Here is a 13,143-nt window from a genome sequence, read left to right on the forward strand (position 1 = left end):
AGTTAATCTAATCTCACAGTCAATGCTGTTTCAGAGCCTTGTTCAACATTTTTGTTGACACCGGTACAAACGATTTTTTAAACCTAACATAGTTCCATTTAGGTTCACTGTACCTACCTGCCAGAGGGCAGAAGTACAAACTCTCCATGTAGTACATGGGTAACATCGCTAAAAAATGTTGGGCCTGTCTTAGTTAGTTATTTATACAGAACAGTATCACAAGGATAGCTGAAGGTGTGTGTAGTGGAGGTTTTTTCTTACAGAAATCTTCCTTATATGGACCGGTGAGGTAGTAGTCAGCTTCTGTCAAGTAATTCTTTGTGTGAAGTGACTAACTAGTGGAGCATACAGTAGAATAAGTACACAACAATTGTGTATACACAACAGTACATATCGTCATTGTCGTGTGGAAACCTTGTATCTCCAAGTTTCAAATTTGTATGTTCTTTCGCAAAGTAAAGCCTTGCTTCATCATACAAGGCTGTTGCCCAAAAGAAGTGAAAACAGCAGATCTACAAGCACACAACGCCTCGCGGTGCGAGGCGTTGTGTGCTTGTAGATCAGCTGTTTTCACTAGTTTGAATCATTTTTAAAATGATAAATGCAAAACGAACGGTTGGACATACAAGGTTTTCACCCGACAACAACGATATATTGACAGTCGTATACATTTCTACCACAGGTTCCAGATGCGTCGCAGCGCGGGGAACCGCGGCTCTCTGGACCTGTCGTCGGAGGGCCCGCAGCAACAGGGTTCCGCCTCTGGCCAGCACTGGACGGACAGCGCGTCCTCGGACCACGAGACGGCGTCACGGTCGTCCGGCCGGAGCAAGAAGCTGATCGCTCCTCTTCAGGCACGTGTACCCATAGACATAGATAGTAAAATTATTATAGTAAAAATATATTATATATATTATATATATTATATATATTATATATAAATATATTATATATAGTAAAAAGTTCCCTTTCCAGACCATGAATGCAGTTTTTACTATGGTGAAATTAATGCAAATGCCCTCTTTCCATGCATGCCATACCTGAATGCATGCAGTATTCAAGATAATTGCCATGTCCAAACTTTCCTGAACTTGAATGCAGCATCTTATGTTGAAAGTCCAATTGCCCTCTGTAGAAATCCATGCCGTTGTGCCACATCTCCAGTATTGACTTGATTATGCTTAGTTCAGTGTGGTATCAAGCACCAAAAATAGCCGACCACCAAACTTGGAGGTCTGCTATTTTCGATGTTTTCACCAAAAGGCCCTTTTAGAAGTGTCAGGCCCTGCCTCTCTAACATTCTCTGCACGTCCCTGCTCCTCTTCAGAAGGAAGACAACGGCAACAAGACGGGCAAAACGGCGACTCAGCAGGTCCTGACCCGGTCGAACAGCCTCTCGGCGCCCCGGCCCACCCGCGCCTCCATGCTGCGGCGGGCCCGGCTGGGAGAGACCTCCGACAACGAGGGCGCCGAGACGGACCGGGCGTCACAGAACTCGGACCACGCCTCGGCGCCGTGCAAAGCGTCGGCGGACGGGAAGAAGATGTCCAGGTAGGGGTGGATATTTTCCCAAGCGGTATCACGATACACGATCTTATCACGATTCTTTTTCATATTGTTTTTTATGGTTATTTTAGGTTACTTAGGTAACAAAAACTAAAATAAAAAGGAGTAACAGACCATTCAGACCAGTGGTCCTCAAAGAAGGGACTCTCTGGGTTCCTTTTGGGAGGTCTAAATTGACCCTTACAAGTATGTAACTCTGACAGTATACAAATGAAACCAAATGGACCCGTAAAGGTCCATTTGGTTTCATTTGTATACTGCCAGAGTTAACTCATTCTGAGCCCAGGACATTAACGGATTAGGGGGTCCAGAGTGCCCCCTCCCGGCCCCATTAACGGCCGCTGTCTTATTTTGAAGGCCAGAAGTCTAGACCGGAAGTACTTCCGGTCTGACGTCATCGGATCGTGCGCCGGAACCGATGCGTGTCCACGTGGAGTTGTGTAATGGCCGACCGGGAGCTTTTATAACTGTGTAAAATAAGCGAGCATCTGCCTCCATCCTAGCTTCTAAAGTGTAGTTTTGAGATAATGGACATTAAAGATGAGATCGGCCGTCCACCTCAATGTTATGGGATGACTATTGTGTGCTCGTGGAGCCGTGATGATGACAAATCAGCGCGGATTTCGTCTCCGGAGCGTCGGCCATTGTACTAGGTATTTTTACTCGCCGTTACAGTAATATATTACTTTTCCCGCGACATCGCGTGGATGGCACTATAGATACTCTATTACTTTTCCCGCGACATCGCGGGGTTGGCTTTTAATGAGTTAAGGGGAGCCCTTAACCTTAATTTTGAGTACTACTGATTTTGACCAAAATGCAGTTTTTAAATGAATTATGCAATGAATCTCTGTATTAACAATTCAACAGGATTTTTTTTATAAGGCTCCCTCATTGTATCACGATACACACGATATCTCTGAAAAGGCATATCGTGGAGACCGTTTTGCCCCCTCAGTTTGCCCTTAAGTGGCCTTAATGCCCCAGCTGACTGTACCACTTTCTCCTCTCTCTTTCTTGTCAATATGTAGACACCAGTGTAGATAGATACCTTTATTATCCCAAGGGGGAAATTCAGTGTCTTTTGTTGAGATTCAAAAATGTTAACTCCCCATCTTTAAACCAATTGTAAATGTAACCCATTTACCACTATTTCCATATAAATGAAAGAAAACACAGTTGTAACTTGCAAGGATTTTTAGTTACAATCATTAATTGTTTCAGTGGGCGGGGTCCATGAGCCAACTCAAGGTTGTTGTCCTATTTACCACTGTTTTAAACCAATCAGAATCCAGTATTTGAACATGTGACTAGAAAAAGTGGTAGAAACCATTATTTATTTCACCACAGATAGTCATACTTATTCAAATTTGAATTATCCTTACTTTCAATTATTTCAATAGACTAAAATCTTGTTTTATTTAATTTTATCAAAGGCCAAGTGGCCTTGCCCCAAAAATGACGAAATTCCAGGCCTGGTCTCAGCGATATTCATCACCATATCGCCCACCTCTATGTCCAGGTTGGACATCCTGGCCATGCCCCGGAAACGCACCGGCTCCTTCACGGCCCCCAGCGACAACGAGTCCTCGTCGGGACGTCCCAACCACTCCGGGCGGGCGTCGGAGCCGGCGGCCCCGACCAGGAAGCCTTCTGTGGGCGACGCCAAGCAGGCTGGGACCAAAGCTGCCGGATCCGCAGGGAAACAACCTCTGACCAGAACCAAGTCCACTGGAGTCAAGTACTCTTCTACCGGTAAGTACTGCTAGTCCAATACAGTGGCTTAAAGGTTGGTGTGTGCATTTAATGAGCATTAAAGGAGTTCTATTGATTAGTCAATAATATTTTTTTGTATTTGTCAAAAATGTGATCATAGCAAATTTACCCCCATTGATTCCGGATGGGGACCCAAATGCATGGCCCTGGATTGGGACACAAATGCATTTGCGTCAGAAACAATGGGGGTAAATTTTGGGTCAAGTACATTTTACCTCCATTGATTCTGACTCTGAGCTTGTGTCCCCATCCAGTGCCTTGCATTTGTGTCCCAATCCAGGGCCATGCATTTGGGTCCCCATCCAGAATCAATGGGGGTAAATTTACCATGATCAAATGTTTTGTCTTAGGAATGCGACAAATACAAAAAAATATTATTGAACTCAAGTCTCCATGGCGTGACTAATCAATCGAAAAAAAGTCATTTTGGGGGTGAACTACTGCTTTATTAACTATAATTAAAAGACACTTGAGGCTGGGATCTGTCAGGATTTTAACGATTCCCTCTTATAGCAGTCCGATTCCTTAACGGTTCCTATAGGGGATTCCATTTATACACTCTCAAAGTTATGGTGGACCTTGAAATTGTATCGCAGACGTTGAGGTAAGCATACCAGCTCTGACAGTGTGATAAACTGATTCCAGTTCCTCACTTTTGGATCTGGTTCCGGAACTCTTGAACTGTATTTGTATCATGTGTAGCTGCCAGTTTGAACTGTGAACACAGCATAATGCCTGGTTTAGTCAAGAACACTCACGTCAAAGTAGATGTAACAATTTATTGCATCAAATGGAATACTGTTAAACTTAGCGTTTAAAGGCTCTGCGTTCGGAGATGTTCCCTGAATTTTGTACATGCATGCCTGCGAAGCAAAATGAGGGAACTTTAAGCAAAACCCCCCACAGTGATACAATAGTAATATGTTAGCAATACATTGACATATTAGCTTGAATCAGCAGACATAAAATCACAAGTATTTGTGCCTATGCCAGACTCTGATCAAAAGCTGGGGGCTGGGGTGGAGGAGGCAGCAAAGCAGCAGCGGCTCCAAGGCTTCAGATCAAAGACAAGCAGAGCTATAGTGAATGCAAGACGTATTTAAAGGAGCCTCCCTTACTGGGCATTAGCTCTGATTGGATTATGACAGTGTGATGTAATGATCAGCAGATCTGTGAATGAGGAAAGGATCTGACTGACAGCTGATTACAGCTGAGGCAGGCGAGACTCAACCTGTCCTGCATAAACTAACGCTATGCTTCAAATCAAATCAAACTGTATTTTTTACAACAGCAAAGCTGACCAAAGTACTGAACATAGTAAAAACAAAGCAATACAAGGCATCAACAGAAACATCAACAAATGAAATGCGTTTAAACAGAACAGCTTAATTTGATCTTTGATCTATGACAGTGTTTGGTCCACGGTTTTGTCCCTTCAGCTTCTCGTCGGAGACAGAAAGGTCCCGACTCCTCTTCATCCTCTGAAGACGAGTATGAGCTGTCCAGTACTCCCAAACACAAGCGCTCCTCCCTGCCCCCCTCCTCCTCTCAGACCGCCCGCGCTCAGCGCTCCAAGTCGGTCTCCGTGGAGACGGAGGACGAAGGCCAGAACGACGCAGACCCTTACCAGAACTGGTCCACGCACAGCGCAGAGATCGCCAAGTAAGAAAACACATTATGATGAGAACTAGAAAATTCCTGACTGCTACTGCTACTATTACTGCTACTATTACTGCTACAGTACTGCTACTACTAGGGTTGTCTCGATTATGACATTTTACATGACGATTCATTGTCACTCAAATAGTTGCGATTAACGATTTAATTGTGTTTTTGTCGTTGACAATTACATTTCTGTTTGGCTTTGTAGTTGCACATGGCAGATCTGCTATTTCCACTATTTTTGAAAATGTTTGTTGATTATGACAAAATAATTGCGATTAGACGATTATGTAATATATGTGACAGGCCTAGCTACTGCTACTACTAATATTACTTCTACTGCCGCTGCTTGCTGCCATTACGTAGAAAAGTGTGCTCCTCTGAGTGCCGGTCACCGCCAGACCATGTTGCCTATAACTGGGCACGCACATTTTGGAAGTCAGTCGCAGCCAATTGGAATGGAATTTGACAAATCTTGATTGATCAAATCAAGGTTATAATAGTTTTGGATTTTTCCATTAGTTTTTATTTTTATTAGTTTTGAGGTTTTGTTTTCAATTACAGTTTAGTTTTAATTCGTTTTTAAAGTGAGGTTGCTAGTTTCGTTTCGTTTTTATTTTTTGAAAATGCTTAGTTTTAGTTTAGTTTTATTAGTTTTAGTGTTAGTTTTAGTCTTTTACGTAATATGGGGTATTTGTCAGGGGTGAGATTAAAAAAGCTCTGGAAAAAGTATTGTCTAATAAAGAAAATCAACAAAATATCATATTGTTGAGAGTGGCAGGAATGTTGAGACATACAACTTCTCTCTTTGACCTCACCCACTGGTGTTTTTAATTTTTTATTTCCACAAAGACAAAAGACTAAAACTAAGGAGATTTTCTCTATAATTTTAGTTTATTTTAGTTAGTTTTGTAAACACACAATACCGTTTCAGTTAGTTTTCGTTTTTTAAAAAAGCTTAGTTTTTATTTTTATTTCAGTTAACTAAAATGTTTTTCCATTCTAGTTTTCGTTTTTTAGTTAGTTTTCGTTTACTATAATAACCTTGCTCCAGAGAGAATGTGTACTCAACTGCGTGTACTGAGCGTCCGAAAATCTTGTCAGGCGGAAATGGGCGTGGCCTGTATGGAGAATTGTGCCATCAGATTTATCTCACCTTTTTTGTTTTATTTACAAAAGAAAAGCCTACCATTGAATGTCATCATCATTTATTTATCAGATTGCAGTAATATAATTAACTCTTTTACTGCTTTATTTATTATTTATGTATTTGTGTTACTGCCATCAAAGTAGCTTAAAAGTAGCTTACCTTTGCAATGTTATAAAAAATTATCCATCCATTATTTCCAAACGCATTCTTTTGTAAAACACAGGCATAGCTGTAATCGAGCCAAATTGCCATATGCAATGAATGAGGCTCGCAAATGTCCCTCCCTCGCACCAGTAGTTTAGAGCATAGAAATGCATATACTACATCCAGTCATAGAAAACGTCCAGGAAGGGATTCCGCCTCCATTGTTGTTTATGTGTGGTGGAGATTTGAGACCGGCGTTACAGGAGCTGTTTCTACTGTAGAGAACCATGCCACCCTCATCTGCTCACAGTGCTCAGACAAGGTAAAGAACGAACGAACGGCCGCTCGTTCGTGGCGGTGCGAACCTTGAAGAATGGGGCGAGCGCGAACGTACATAGCGGTAAAAGAGTTAATTGGGGGTTATACAGTGATTATAGTGTGGCTAGCGCCCTCCCTGGAGAAATATTCACCAGCCGCCACTGGTTCTAGGTCAATTATTGTTGACCTGGTGGAGACAATAATGATGCATGATATTTCTACATACAGACAAAGAAAGTCTCCACTGTTTGGTTCATTAGTGTGTGTGTGTCTGTGTGCGTGCGTGTGCGTGTTGCCAGGCTCAGTCAGGACCTTGCTAAGGACCTGGCCATCCTGGCCAGGGAGATCCATGATGTGGCGGGGGACTCCCCCAGCACCCCGCCCACCCCCAGCCCCAGCCCCGCCTCCACCATGTCCGCCCGGGAGGAGGTGAGTCCCTGCTGCAGCATCCATGACACAATCACTATGACGTCACCAGTACCATCAACACTGCGTCATCAATACCATCACCCTCTGTTCTTTACCCATTTAGACCTGGCACGCATTATTACGCATTGTTACTTTAACCTTTATTTTATGCTTTAATTATAAGGAAATATAGCAGATCTACAAGCTGCGAGCTTGTACATCTGCTATTTTTTTTTATAAACCGTGAAAATGTCTGGAAGAATATTTGTGACCCGATTCTATAAATGTATTCTAAATCCTTCTGGTGTTTTGAAAAACGCAAAGACAAATACTGCTATTTTTGGCAAATCGATTCCCATAAGGGTTCGCGGCAGGTTCTATGTTCCCCACTCCCCCCTAAAAAGAAAAGGTTCTATGTTCCCCAAGTTCTATGTTCCCCACTCCCCCCCAAAAAGAAAAGGTTCTATGTTCCCCACTCCCCCCTAAAAAGAAAAGTTTCTTTGTTCCCCAGGTTCTATGTTACCCGCTCATTCAAAAAAAGCATCTATGTTCCACACACACCAAAAAAAAGTTATGTTCCCAACTCAAATGCAGGAGATGGTGGGACATGTCATCTGGGCACTAAGAACATGTGGACAATCCTAATTAGGGTGCCCACTCGTGCTGATGCCCAGTCATAACAAAAATATGGTGCCCGGATGTCCCTAGTGCCCCCATGTCCCACTATTATTCGCAATTTCTCCCCATTATGGTCCGTTGTGTGTATTTAGAGTGGTTATTAATAATTAGAAATGAACGTCTCCTGCATTTTTGGATGAGCGGAGAACATGGAACCTTTTTTAAGTTGAGCGGAGAACCTTTTTTGTGGGGGTAAGTGGGGAACATAGAACCTGGGGAACATAGGTACAGTCCCAAAATAAGAGCGTACCAAATGCTCTCTTTACAGTTCAGTTTTACCAAGTATAAAGGGTTTGAGTGGCACTTAGTCAGGAAATATTATCAGAATAATGTCAAATCTGGGAATACATTCTTTACCAATACATTTCTTCACCAATAAAGGGTATGCATGCCTAAAGTGAATGGCAAATTGAGTGGCAAAGTGAGTTTAACGTTGTTTAACGCAATCAGGTAGGACTTTTCTTTTTGGATGTATGGGCTGTCAAGGCCAGAAAGTAGCTTTTTGCCACTCAGTAGGCGTTCCCGCATAACTTCCAAGTATGATAATGATGTCACACTCATACTGTACCCTCTATATATTTGTAAATGTATCTAGAAAAAACTCACAAAGTTTGAAATTCAAATTTACTATACACAGGAAAAAGAAATACAAAAAAAGTGCTTTAAGTAGCATGTGAGGGATCAAACTAGTGGTTTTTCATGATTCTGTATCCATTGTAAGCATTTGTTTTGCACGGAAAACACTACTTGGGCTAAAAATGTCCATACTGTAGCTACTTTTCCAGGTCATCACAAATATCTTTTTTGTGGGGCCATTTTTTGCCCAAGGGGTGTTTTTTTCATTCAAAACAAATGCTCATGTCCTTTGACTAACTGGATTTGCAGCTCAGCAAAAGCTAATTCATCCTGGTGTATGACGGAGGACAATTTCATTTATCACAATAAACTATAATCACGATTATCATTCTGTCCCTACAGCTAAATGTCAACAGTCTTTGCTGGTTGCCTTTTTCCCTGTGGTCACCACTTTTGGTGTGACACTGACTCAGAGTCACAATGCGTAAAAGAAAGAAGGCCTTTACACACCAGCAGCCGTGCAATTCAACAATACCAAAATGCCTCACAATTATTTGGGAGCGTAACGTTGTACGACGTGTCATTAGTCCAAGGTCCCATTTGTCCGATGCTGGTGAATGCTAACCCTAACCCTAAACTTGACCCTAAACCTAACCCTAACACTAACCTTATTCGGATTAATGGGATGTCGGACTATCAACATTTTCCCAATTATTTCACAAACTTGTTTTGATTTCCTTAGTGCAGAAAAATGATGTTGCTTCATCACCTCGTTATAATCACGCTCAGCAGTTTAAATTGATGTGAATTGAACCCACAAAATGAGCGCTCCTCTAATGTGTTTCTAACTAGAGAAAACAAGTGTTCCTATGTCTGCTTATTATAAGCGACTTTGGACTTGAACAAAATGTTCAAGATTTTTCAAAAATAGACGATCTACAACAACCCCCGCCCCTGATTTCTCGCATGCCCCTCTTCTAGCGCCACCATCAGGCCGATTTTTGCAAAACACATTTTTGGACACTGCTCCTACAGATTTTGGCCTAATACACGCAAAGCGGTACACAGTATCTCTACAGATTTTTGGCCTAAAACAAGCAAAGCGGTACACAGTATCTCTAAAGTCAGGTCATCAACATGGATCTGTCCCATTTCCCATATTCCCTCCTGATTGGCTACCATTGCCTTCTAAAGTTTGTGCATGCGATGTGACGGTCGCTTATCTCCCGATTAGGGAGTCTTACTGGTTAATAGTGCAAGCATAAAATAATGGTGGTGAACATCTAACATAACAAAGATGCGTTCCCGGTCTAAATGGGTTACGTTTATGAGTTGTTTATCCACACGTTTCCAACGTCCCATCGTGCTTTGCGCAGATGGTGGGCCGCAGTTCCGGCGTTGCAGCCGAGAGTGATCTACAAGCTCAGAACGGTTGCATCTGCGACGCGATATGAGCTTGTATGTCAGCTGTTCTCCGGACATGTCTCACACATAATCATGCAGTAAATTCCCGTGGAAACAGTTGGATAAGTTTGGGTTAGTTGAATAAGTAAAATGCTGCAGGCTGCATGGTCTCCATGCTTGGACACTCATGCGACTCTCTCTCTCTCTCTCTCTCTCTCTCTCTCTCTCTCTCTCTCTCTCTCTCTCTCTCTCTCTCTCTCTCTCTCTCTGTGTCCTCCTGTACAGAGAGCCTTTTCATTCTGTCCCACCAGGTCTCCGCCATCTCAGGTCACTTGCATCTGTCTCTTCCTGCTCCAACAAACTAAACAAACAAACACTTTGGTGGAATCAAACGCACCTCTTTCAAACATCGTACCGCTGCTGTAAGGCAGAACATAGCCCGATCGATGTGCTTTGATAGCCTCTCGATCTGCTGTTCTCTGCGAAGGCTTAACCCCACAATACGGACGCTGGGGTTTAAGTGGTTAGTAGGGATGGGACGATATGAAAATGTCATATCACGATTATTGTGACAAAAGAAATCGCGATTTACAATATTATCACGATAATCAAAATCCATTATCCTGGGGCGGAAAACATTTGCCAAAAAACAGCAGATCGGCTATTTTTTGGCAAAGACATCTGATAGAGAGTGAAAAAAAGACTGTTTTAAGTACCTACTGTATATTAAGTTATTAAGTACCTTTTACCAATTATAGAGGGTTTAAGTGGTACCGGATATGCATCACTTATATTCCCCATGTGGAGAACGGAAAACGTGATGAATTGAAGTGAATCAGAGACGGCGATTAACAAAAATCACAAATCTGTTCATAAACTCTGGAAAATGTGCGTCCACCTCCTCCAATGTGTTTACTGCTCTCCTTCCCACTGATTGGCTATGATCCCTCACTGCCCCCTCCCCCCTGTCCATCACTGATCCTAACACTCCTCCCCCTCCTCTGGTGTTGGATTTGCCTTCGTCATGTCTGATTGGTCAGGTTATATATCCCCCGTCAGCGTTTTTTTTATCGTTGATCTAACACGCTTGGATCCCAGCACCACTAAAACTCACTGCGCACACACACACACACACACACACACACACACACACACACACACACACACACACACACACACACACACACACACACACACTCCTGTTCTGCACTTACTGCATGCTGATGGGTGCATGTGATCCCGGGGGTTCCACACTCAATAACCTGTGTCCTTGTCACTCGGGGTTATTCATAAAGTCGTAGTGCGATGTTAACTGTCAACAAGTGTACAATAACGGATTAATGAACCACGAAGGAATACTCAACCCTTGACGCCATGGACTGCATGGAGATTGTTTTTCCTAGTTTTTGTCACATTCCTGAACCAATAATCCAATATCTGACTTAATCGAAGTTAATAGGAGACGAAACGTAACAAGAGCAAAACCATATAAAACATTCTCTTTGAACATGGATCGTCAGTATAGGTTCATCAGTGATTAACACTGGTTTTGGAGTTTCTCTTTATAGAGTTTTGCATCGGTCTCCTAATGCTGTGAATTCTTGGCTCAGGAATGTGACAGAAACTGACAAATATGGATGAATTCAAGGCCTCTTGGCGTGTGTAATTGATGGAAAATAAGTCTTTTTTTTTGGGTGAAGTATCTTTGTTATCACTCTTAGACCAGATACTGTAGACGCAAAAAAGGATAGTTAACTGTCAATAAACTGTACATAATCAAGGATATTGCTGATACCGATATGATAACAGATCAACCATGTTTTACATATCTTAATTACCTGCTTAGAAAAGTGCCATGGTAAGTGACATCAACCAATCATGTAATTAACCTGAGGTTGATAAACTCAGCACAAAAAGAAAAGGAAACTTGACTTCAGTCCATTATACATCCCCTTTAATAATAACGTTGATTCGTCACCTTTACAACGAGGTACAGCTTGTAAGCATCGGGCATTCGAGACATAAGCTACGCAGCCAAATGTGTAAATTTGCCAACATTCGGTCCATTATAACTCCCCTTTAATTATGCCAAATGGTATTGTGTTTATAATAATAATAATAATAATAAACCTTTATTTATAATATAGCACCTTTCAAAACCAGGTTACAAAGTGCTTTACAGGGGGACACAAAACAGCAGAGGACAAAGAACAGAACATACACACAAAGATTATAAGATTAAAAACAGTGCAGAAAAACAATGCAAATAAATAAATACATAGCTTGCAGAATTCAAATACATAAAGGTTATATTAATTAAGGATTAAAAGCTAGTCTGTAAAAATGGGTTTTAAGAAGAGATTTAAAACGGGGGACAGACTCAGCAAGGCGGATCTCAAGGGGCAGGGCATTCCAAAGGGTAGGGGCTCTAAAAGCAAAGGCCATACGTCCTTTGGTAGTAAGATGACACGTTGGAGTGTCAAGGAGAGCTTTGTTAGCTGATCTCAGTGAGCGTGATGGCACGTAGTTTGACACTAGGTCTGAGATGTAAGCAGGAGCAAGGCCCATCCTGGCCTTGCATGTAATTAATAGGATTTTAAAATGTATTCTAAAGTCAACTGGCAGCCAATGGAGAGATGCTAAAATAGGTGTGATGTGGTCGTATATTCTTGTACCAGTTAATAGACGGGCTGTTTGATATCATTGTTATTGTTGATCTGTCACCGTTACAACGAGGATTGTAAGGATCTGGCTTTCGTGGAATGAGCAAAACAGCCAAACGTGTGGGTAGCACTCCTCGAAAAAAAAAAAAAAAAATCTAAATGGCCTGGCAGGCCTGCAATACTGTTCTTTTGGTGTTCACCTTTGTTGCTTGGTTTATTGAATGATTGCACTCTACCGCAGTAATACGGAAAAGAAAAACAACACATTTTGGCAATTTTTACACTTTGTTAATTTTAAGCTCAGTGTCAGGGAAGTCCAACATGAGAGTAAATGCCAGCAGAACAGTATTGCAAGCCATTTTGGCTAAACTTTGGTTGGCGCTACCCACACGTTTGGCTGTGTAGCTCATGCCTCGAATGATGATATAAAACACAATACAAATTGGTATTATTAACTCATACAGTGCCTATCCCGAACTAGTTCGGGATAATTTGGACCGTCCTGGGTGCCTATCCCGAACTAGTTCGTCTTTTTTTTTTTTTTTTTTTTTTTTTGAGCCGCGCCGCCGGCCGTCATCTGTTTACACGGCCCGCGAGAGCGTTGCACCGCCGATATTTACCATCCACTCCAATGCAATCCAGGATCTTTAGAGCTCATTTTCTCTGTTCCATGCATGTCCATGAGGTGTGCAAGGTTTAATCATGGCTAAATCGCCAAAAATAGGGCTTCTAAAATGCTTGGTAGCCAATAGCAAACTTCAAGCTAACTTCATCCTGTTCCTGTACAAGCACAAAGGA

General features: G+C 42.1%; 1 protein-coding gene across 1 annotated transcript in view; it reads left to right on the forward strand.

Annotated features, from left to right (window-relative positions):
* The window catches only part of cep170bb (centrosomal protein 170Bb), a gene marked incomplete at its 3' end in the record, with an annotated part of 82,910 nt that overhangs the window by 25,113 nt on the left and 44,654 nt on the right, over positions 1 to 13,143 (forward strand). The window contains exons 20-24 of the mRNA XM_080744750.1: positions 683 to 854; positions 1,328 to 1,551; positions 3,089 to 3,321; positions 4,782 to 5,004; positions 6,916 to 7,045. Of these exons, the coding sequence (XP_080600876.1) occupies positions 683 to 854; positions 1,328 to 1,551; positions 3,089 to 3,321; positions 4,782 to 5,004; positions 6,916 to 7,045 (982 nt within the window). The remainder of the gene's footprint in view (positions 1 to 682; positions 855 to 1,327; positions 1,552 to 3,088; positions 3,322 to 4,781; positions 5,005 to 6,915; positions 7,046 to 13,143) is intronic.

The sequence above is a fragment of the Nannobrachium achirus genome, assembly GCF_963921795.1.
Source record: "Nannobrachium achirus genome assembly, chromosome: 16".
Taxonomy (NCBI): domain Eukaryota; kingdom Metazoa; phylum Chordata; class Actinopteri; order Myctophiformes; family Myctophidae; genus Nannobrachium; species Nannobrachium achirus.